This window comes from Populus euphratica, unplaced genomic scaffold (assembly GCF_000495115.2).
Source record: "Populus euphratica unplaced genomic scaffold, PopEup_1.0 scaffold670.1, whole genome shotgun sequence".
NCBI classification, from domain to species: domain Eukaryota; kingdom Viridiplantae; phylum Streptophyta; class Magnoliopsida; order Malpighiales; family Salicaceae; genus Populus; species Populus euphratica.
Window position 1 is genome coordinate 69871 of NW_011500544.1, and position 9641 is coordinate 79511.

General features: G+C 27.0%; 1 protein-coding gene across 1 annotated transcript; it reads right to left on the reverse strand.

The window, feature by feature from the left end:
• Positions 1-708: 708 nt before the first annotated feature.
• Positions 709-3252, reverse strand: LOC105115310 (isocitrate dehydrogenase [NAD] catalytic subunit 5, mitochondrial). The gene is made up of 7 exons (XM_011012144.1): positions 3014-3252; positions 2265-2585; positions 2012-2173; positions 1849-1923; positions 1515-1624; positions 1370-1442; positions 709-1167 (listed from the first exon to the last, which is right to left on the reverse strand). The coding sequence occupies exons 1-7, from the start codon at positions 3170-3172 to the stop codon at positions 976-978; spliced, it is 1092 nt and encodes a 363-aa protein (XP_011010446.1). The 5' UTR covers positions 3173-3252; the 3' UTR covers positions 709-975.
• Positions 3253-9641: the final 6389 nt, after the last annotated feature.

Below are 9641 nucleotides of genomic sequence, written 5' to 3' on the forward strand. Positions count from 1 at the left end.
ATATTTAATATAATTAAAAAATAATTGTTATTTTAAAAAAACTAAATAAGCAATAAAAATAATGGAGAAAGAGTATTAATTAAAATATAAACTTCAAAATTATTTAAAAAACTATTAATATATTAAAAATGAGACCAAATATTATAATACATGTAGACCAGGTCACCCAAAAACTTATATTTAACTAAAAACCATAAAAAATTTATTAAATTATTTCATGACCTCCAAAAACGCAACAAACCACCTTAAAATTTAAAATCAACTCAAAATAAAAAATTCTTTATTTAACCTCAAATTTATTTTCTAGATATTTTTAAGGTAGAAAAAAATTAAATTAAACTCTTCTCATAATATAAAACAATTTACACCATCGTCAACAAAATCTTTTTTTTATATACTAGAATCCATAGAATCCAACAACATCCGGTCTCTCATCCAAAAATAAAATAACTAAAAAATAAAGAAAATAAAACTTAATATCCAAATTAAATTTTCTAAAATTAAAAACCAATCACCTAATAGCTAAAAACATTCAAGACTTAAATTAACTTTTCAAAAGTACCTATTTTACTTGCTTCTTTTTTTTTAATACTCTATCTTTCAATTGAACTCTTCCTTCCAAAAGAATATGCAAGTGGCTGCTAAATTGAGCTCAAAATAGCCCAATTACACAAAATAAAAAGTTTGAAAATGAAATGAATTTTTTTAAAAAAATTTCACTATTCCAATCTAGAGGATAAACCGTGAAAAAAGCTTCACTTTTTTCCCTACCTTCTTTAATTTTTGTTAATAATTAATATATCACCTTCAAGTTTGGAAGAGCATCTCCATGAGCTTCTGTATAACCACCAAGATAACGCGGTCTTATTCTTCATTTTAAAACACTGGAAACAAAAACTATGTCCCCAAAAGGAACATCATAAAAAAACTGTTTTTGGGGTCCCAAAGCAGAACTAAAATCCGCCATCAGTATTTTCAAAGATGACCACAGATTGCCTTTGTAAAGTCAGTTGTCGATGAAGAACCACCAAGGTCTGCAGTCCGATACTTTCCCTCGGCAATTGTGTTAAGAATGGCATCCTGGATCCTCTCCGCTTTGTCATAGAGCTCTAAATGGCGTAACATTGTGACAGCACTTAACAGTAGAGCAGTGGGATTTGCCAAATTCTATGCACATTCAACCGCATAAGAGGTTAATATAGACAGATGAAAAAAGACACCATTAGAGAGAAATTTAGGAAGACCAGCTATTCAAGTTGAAAGCAGGACAACATAAAAATGAATAGGCATCCATGCACATTGCATGGTTGCATATTGAGAAACTCTGGATAGAACAAAGAAAACACGTAAATTAGCTGTGAATGCTAACCTTGCCAGCAATATCTGGTGCAGAACCATGCACAGCTTCAGCAAGGGCAATTCCCGCTTCACCAATATTGCAGCTGCAGAAGAAATCAAATGCTGTCAGAAAAACTGAATTGAACTATTGTGCACGAATGAAGATCTTTAAATACCTTGGTGTTAAGCCCAAACCACCAACCAACCCCGCACAAAGGTCACTGATAATGTCACCATAGAGGTTAGGCATCACCAGTACATCAAAAAGAGCTGGATTCTTCACAAGCTGAGCATGAGAAACAAAAATCAGAAATGACACTTCCATTTCTCCAACAGAAGATTATCCTAGACAACAGTGATGGTGTAAGAAGAGAGACCCCCATGTTAACAGCTCTGGACATCACGTGGGTGAGTGAAACAGAAAATTTCAAAGTTTAAACACCCCCAAACTCCCACTTATTCATTCACAGAAATTAATTTATAAAAATTAAAGAAAGAAATTTACGATACCATCATACAGCAGTTGTCAATAACAACTTCTTCATATGTGATTTCAGGGTACTTCTCTGCAACCTCACGACAGCACTGCAGGTAATTAAATCAACTTAACACGGAGATACTTGGTAAATAATAATGTAATATCTGATGTAAGAAGCAGCTAAAACAAGATTACCTTGAGAAAAAGACCATCAGTTTTCTGCATAATATTAGCTTTGTGTATAGCTGATACTCTCTCTCGTCCGTGGGTCTTTGCATAGTGAAAAGCGTATTCAGCAACTCTCAAACTTGCCTGACGAGTAATGATTTTGAGACTTTCAACTACACCTCTCACCACCTAGCACCAACATTAAATGAACCAATCCATTAACTTTATACACCCTGTATACTCGTTAATGCACATCTGAAAACTCTCGAAAGAAACTTACTTGGTGTTCAAGTCCGCTGTATTCTCCTTCCGTATTCTCACGAATAGTGATAAGATTAACATTATCATACCGAGTTTTATAACCAGGGAGGCTGTAGCAAGGCCTAACGTTGGCATACAAATTAAGCTCTTTCCTAAGAGTAAGGTTCAAGGAACGATGGCCTTTTCCAACCGGTGTGGCCATTGGCCCTTTTAAGCCAACCTTGTTTCTTCGTACAGATTCCAGACTTTCCCATGTCAGAAAACTCTGGGTTCTTGGATCTATTTGATCCCCAACATAGTGCTCTTCCCACTCAATTGGCACCTCAGCTGCTTGAAACACCTGCGATGGTAGAAATGAAGATAAATAGCCATAGCTATACAATAAATAAACAGAAAAATTATACGCAGAAACATGAACATTTATCTCGAATTTTATATCTGAACCCTTATTTATTATCTACTAAAAATATCGAAGAAGAAACTAAAGATTTGGTCATTAACCCTTTATTCAGATCAATACAAAACCCTTTCTTTTCTCCATAAACACAAACAAGACTAAGACACCGAATTCCGAAAACGGTGATGAAAATAATACATTAAAACATTTTGCGCAAAAGAGGTGACTGCAGTCTGCTACTACAGCGAATTATTTAACAGAGAATTCGGGTGCCATTATCGTTAACCAAACACATAAAATGCAAACATTACTTGAGCAAAACAAGAATACTATGAGATAGAGAGAGGGAGATAAATAGAGTTCAATCGGACCTGTTTGACGGACTCGGCGATCTCGGGGCCGATACCGTCACCGGGAAAGAGAGTGGCTATGATGGGAGCCGGAGCAGATGAGAAAGCCCTAGCCGTTGAGGAGATCTGGGTGGAGCCGCTTGCACCAAGAACGCGCCTCAACACCTGCACAAGAGCCATTGATTGACTGATTGATTCTGTTTGCGTTGCTCTTCCTTTCTTTCTTTTGTTATTACTAACAAAAATATAAAATAAAATGAAAGGCCAAAGGGAATATTATTATAATATAACGCCGCAGACTTTTCATTTTTTTTAATACTGTTAAAGTCGAGGGTGTGACTTTGATTTGCTGTTCAGTTGAAGTTATTGTTTGTGTATATTGTTTTTATGTGCCGCAGCTGTGGATTTATAGAGTGTTTGGTGACACTTGGTTTTTAAAAAATATTAATTTGTTTAGTTTAAATTATTTTATTATTTTTTAATTTCTTTAATATATTAGTGTTAAAAATAAAATAAAAATTATTATTTAGATAAATTTTTAAATAAAATATAACACTACAACATAAAATTATTCCTTTATGATACTTTGCCATAATTATTTTCTATGTAAAATATTTCATGTGAAACAAATTTTACCGTGTTTAATAATTACTAATATGAAAAAATATGATAGAATTAAAGTAATAATGATATATTATAATTATAAGGCAGTGTTGTGACGATGACACGTCCAAAAATAGTGAAGCTGCGGGGTTTAGTGATACGGTGAAGGTGTAATTAAACTGTAATCGGTAATATAATAGTTTGTGGTTGAGATTTTTTTATAAAAATTAGTTTTGGTTAAAGTTAGTTTGGTATTTATATATGTTTATTTAAAATTATGATTTGAATTAAATTTAAATAAAAAATAATTTAATATATTTAATTATTTTTTAAATTGATGTTATACATAACTAATATATATATATATATAGTTTTTAATTTAAATATTATAAATTTAATTACTGCTGTTACATTATGAAATAAATAATATTTATATAAAATATTTTTATTTTTCATTAAACTATCTATATTTTTATTATGTATAAAATTCATTCAACAAGAACTATAGTTTTCTTGATTTTTTAAGCGCAATAACATCATATAAAATATTATTATGAACAAAATTGAAATTGTGATTAAATTCTACAAATGCTACATTATAAAGTGATTTTTTTCTAATTTTTTAAATAAAATATAATTAAAAACAAAAATAAAAATTTATTTTTTAACTAAGTTGGACCAAATTCAATATATTTAACTTTGAATCGCACCGATCTGACTGAACAATGAAGAGTTAAACTCTTCACTATCTGTAAGATGCAGAAAAGTAACTCTCAGCTGCTTTTTGTAAACTTATAATTAAAATAAATTTTATACAAGTCTGGTATCTATAATAAAATGAGGTTTAACATTATCAAACGAATAATTTGTACAATTTATTTTAAAAATAAAAGCTCCTACGAGTATTAATAGTGATTTAATAGTGATGACAATGAGAATACTAACTATAATTTAAGAAAATAATTAGAAAATATTGTTAATTGATTATTATTTATTAAGTAATTCTATAAGTCAAAAATATTAATTAATAAAAAAAATTAAGTTTTTAAGTTGATTAAAATATATTTTAAGTTATCCAGATTCTAAAAAAATAAAAAATATTTTCTTATTTAATATTTTACGCAAGGTATCCAAATATCGCTCGTGCATGTTTTATTAATAAAGCATAATTTCAATCATTTTCGCTGTTGGAGTAATTTGTAGATTAACTTAATATATTTATATTTGATACATATTATTGATATTCATAATTTCCATATTTAAAAATAATAAAATAAGTGTGATTAAATATATAAAAAAATAAATTTTTAATAATTTATCCATGATTTGTTATTTCGTCTACCCTTCCAGGTGTGGTATATAATTATTATTTTTACGTTGGGCTTGATACACTACAAGTGAAGGCCTAAAATATAAGCCAGGCCCGCCTCACGTTTTGCCTTTTCCGTTTCCTTTTTCCTTTTTTCCTTCTTCCTTCTTCCTTCTTCCTTTTTCTTTCTTTCTTTCTATTTTCTTCTTCTTTTTTATTTATTATTATTTGATTTGATCTCTGCAGATTTTTGAAAATATTTATCTCCCTTCAAGTCTATTTTAAATAGAAAATATTATATATTTTTACTTTTTCCTTAAAACACATAATGAAACTAAATGTTTTTCTAACAATATTTAATTATTTTTAATTTTATTTTCACGTATACTTTAAAGTTACATAAATTTTTTTGTAACATTTTCAAAATTATCATAATATATAAATATTTAACTCACCATTTCTTATTTCTCACTTCATCCCTTAAATTTAGAATATTATATTATTTATTTTAATAATTAAAGTTTTTTTTTAAATCTTAGTTGTGAAAGATAATCTCATATAATATTTATAATTCACCATTAAACTTATAATTTTATTTTAAAATATATCCTAGTAATTCAAAATGTCTTGAATCAAATGCATGAATAATTAAAGTTTAGGTCACGATTAAAATGAAAACATACACAGGATGCAAACTTAAAAAGAATACTTGGTAATTTATTGAGTATAGATATCTCTGTCTCCGTGAAACCATCATTTTTCTATTTAATATTTATTAATAAAATAATTTTTTAAATAATTTTTTTATATTAAAATAATTTAAATTTAAAAATATTTTTCCTAGCTTAACTCTTGATTGAATTCCTTTTAGTTTTGTCACCTTAACTAACAAGGAGAGGAACTCATGAAGATTGTTGATAGTAAAACGTCAGGTCTTAGAGAGAATGATTTTAAAGCTCTATTTATTTGTTAAAGAGTAGTTTATTTTTAAAAAATAAATTATTTTTTGATATTTAATAGTATAATAGAAAATAAATTGAAAAATATTTTCTAGTGTTTGGTTATTTTTTTATCTTACAAATTAAAAAGTTGAATAAGAATGAAATTGAAAATAATATAATTTCATATATTATCTCAAATAAAATAAATAATAATCAAAATAATAAAAATCAAATCTAAAAAAAAAAGATGAAGAAATTAAAATAATAATAATTATCATGTCATAAATTATTTCAAGTAAAACAAGTAACAATAAAAAAAATGAGAAACAAATTTGATATATAAAAAATATCAATTAAAAAATGATAAAGTAAAAGAAAATAATAATTATAAAAATAAGAACCAAAATTAATATAAAAATTAAATTCAAAGCGATGAAATTGAAAAATAAATACTCAAAACAAAAAATACATAACAATCTAAAGTTTGAGGACCAAATTTGATTTAATCAGCAAATTATATGATATTTTTAAAATTCTCACAACTTTCATAAAGTGTTTTCCGCCCAAAATAAAAGAAAAATACTTTTTCGGAAACCAAGCTAAATTTTTCTTTGACTTAAAAGTATTTTTTGTAACCATCTAGGTGGTGGCCAAGTGGTAAAGATTTGGGATCAAGGTGGTGGCTCCCTCTGTGGTCTCAGGTTCGAGTCCTTGGTTGCTCATATGATGGCCACTGGAGGCTTACATGGTCGTTAACTTCAGGGCCCGTGGGATTAGTCATGGTGCGCGCAAGCTGGCCCGGACACCCACGTTAATCTAAAAAAAAAAAGAATTTTTTGTTGACCAACTTTTCTAATAACAAACAAATAAATAAAAAACTTAAAAAATAGGTTCTCGTAAACCACTTTTTGACAAACAAATACACTTTAAAATGACGAGACTACTAGAGAAGATTTTTGCCATTCTATCACATATTTTAATGATATTTGATGAGAGTTATAATTGTTATTTGGCAATAACAAAACAAATGACCTCTAATGTTAAGAATTTTCTAGTTTTTTTTTTTAGTTTTGGTTTTAATACTATAGTTCCTAACATTTATTTTTGGTAAACTTTTATAACATGCATTTATTCCAAAAAATGTTGGATGGTCGAGAAGAACATGATTACCAGCATATATAATTAAAAAAAAAGATTATATAAAGCTTGCAACAAAATGCGCATCCATGTCCTCTTATATTATCCTCTGTTTGCTATGAACATATATGGTTTGCTTAACATGGTTGTCATATTAAGTTTAGCCAAAAACATAAATACAAACAAAAAATAATTTTAATACTTTTAAAACTTTATAAATCCCTTTACATAATATAAAGTTACAGGTTTAAATGAAAATTATTTAAATATCAGTTTTATTTTTGTTTTTAGAGTTTAATTAAATAAAAAATCATTTAATTTTTAACCTTTAATAATAATTCACATGAATTACTAAATAAAAAATCTCTTAAACTATTTTGTAAAAGAAGGATTGAGAGTTATGTCTTAAGGGCTACCTCTTTTAATTATTTTATTCTATACATTCTAGCCCTCTTTTAATTATTTTATTCTATACATTCTATATTATAGAGAAAAATATGTGGCATAATTTAAAAGAAAAATCTAATAATCCTATGAATTGTAAAATATCACTTAGTTACCTAAAGAATATCATATATTTTCTTTCAAAGCAATTATTAAAACTTTATACAATCAAGTCTATGCTTGATTTTTCTAAGTCTAGATTATAATCTCATGTATTAATTACACTTTAATTCTTAATTTCTAAAATTTATTTACAATTAACTTAGATTTGATTAGTCCTCATATTTTAATTTCTTACCAATAATTTTTAATGTATGTGATCTACTAAAGTTTTAATATATTGATCTAAATATAAATTATAATCATAATCAAAATATAATTAAATAAATTAAATAATTTAACTTATTATCAATTTAATAAATTAATTTATTTATATTTAAAGATCAAATATATTGTCTAGCAATGTGTCAAGATTCCTTAAATATTAAAAAAATCATATGTAGTTTGACTTGAATTTTTAGTTACCAAATTCTCAATATAATCATTTTTTTTTATCAAGAATTGACTGATATCAACATTTCAGCATTAAAGATGTTTACTTTATTAAATCATGTTTTCTATCAATACTACAATCATTGATTATATAAATAAAACTTGAAACTCTTTTCAAATCTCATTTCACATTGTACAAGAATTTATCAATCAATACTATTTAAAAATATATAAAATAATATTTTTAATTTGTTTAGGATGATAAATCCTCACTTGACTACTCAAATATCTTTAATTAGTTTATGTCATACCAAATATTTATCAATTTGTAACCTTTGATATGCTATATTAAATATCTATTTATTTATTATCTTTGATCAAACCAACGTTAAGTCAGAATTAAAATATAATACTTTTTTATACAAAATAGCTTGATGATTTCAAGTTTAAGAATCATTTATGTAATTACTTTGTGAGTATTTCTATAAGCATGAACAATCTCTTCATATAGAATTCTCATTTGGGTTAATTCATTATACTTGTTATTTAATAAGCAATTACCTATTAGTTTCGGATACACTTTATATCTCAACTTATAAAAATAATTGCTCTATTTAATTAAAAAAAGAAGAAAGATATAATATGTATTAGCCTCAACAATTATAATTAATATTTAGTCTTGAAAGAGCGTATTAACCATGAATATTTATGAATAATACTTTGATGTAATAGAAATCTTCATAATTATAATCATTTTTATAATTTTCTTTACAAAATATTTTTATTCAAATAACTTTATCTTTACTCAAAATCATAGTTATCAAACCTGACTTAGCAGGTTAACTCGAGACCCTGGGCCTTAGCTGGGTTTATTTCATTCAAAACCCAGGCCAACAATTAGCTCGTAGAAAACCGTTTGACCCGCTAGGTCAATTCGGAACCCGGGTCTAAATTGACCCGGCAAAACCTATGGAGATTTGAAGCTCTCTAATATATATACTTTATGTTCACAAGAAAAAAAAGTTATGTTTTTTCAATGTGGGATAAAAACCCTTTTGAAATAATCTTTTAAACTTCATTATTTACAATATGTATAGTATATATTTACATGAATTATTTCTTAATTTTTTCATATGAAATATTAAAATTTCAAATATTTTTTAATTTTTTCAGGTTAAACTGTGTAACCTCGAACCAGGTTCCTTAACCAGATCAATTCTCAAATCGAGTTTAATAACTATACTCAAAACTCATTAATTAAATTTTAAAAAATATCTTTATATATAAAAATATATATTTTATATGAATAAAACTAGTGTTTACGCCAGAGAAGACATACAATAACAGTCACCTCCCAATTAGTTGACTTAAATTACAGTATTTGTGGACATCACTAAAGTGCATCCATGACCTCTGGTATTGCCAAATAAACAGAGATTGCAATGCTGATCTGCAACCACTCACAACTGTAGGAAAGTTTTTGTTAATGGAATATTTATCTGCCAAGTATATATAGTTTTAGTAATAAAACTATTTATTCATATCCCAAGAGAGAATCAATCATTTGAGATGCCTTTGCCGGTAAAATTGCTTCGACAACTAACACAGGCATGCTATTTATATTCATTCCCCAGGCATCCATGGCAGTCGGGAATTTAACTTGTATTGCTGATAAAAAAAACTGGTTCCCAACCACCTTGATCTCCCTTTCAAAACCACATTC

Coding starts and splice junctions, on each gene's coding strand:
- LOC105115310 (XM_011012144.1), bottom strand. CDS start 3,172: ATGGCTCTTGTGCAGGTGTTGAGGCGCGTTCTTGGTGCAAGCGGCTCC. Junction 1,924..2,011: donor CTGATGGTCTTTTTCTCAAG/GTAATCTTGTTT, acceptor AATTACCTGCAG/TGCTGTCGTGAGGTTGCAGA. Junction 1,443..1,514: donor GGTTTGGGCTTAACACCAAG/GTATTTAAAGAT, acceptor TTTCTTCTGCAG/CTGCAATATTGGTGAAGCGG.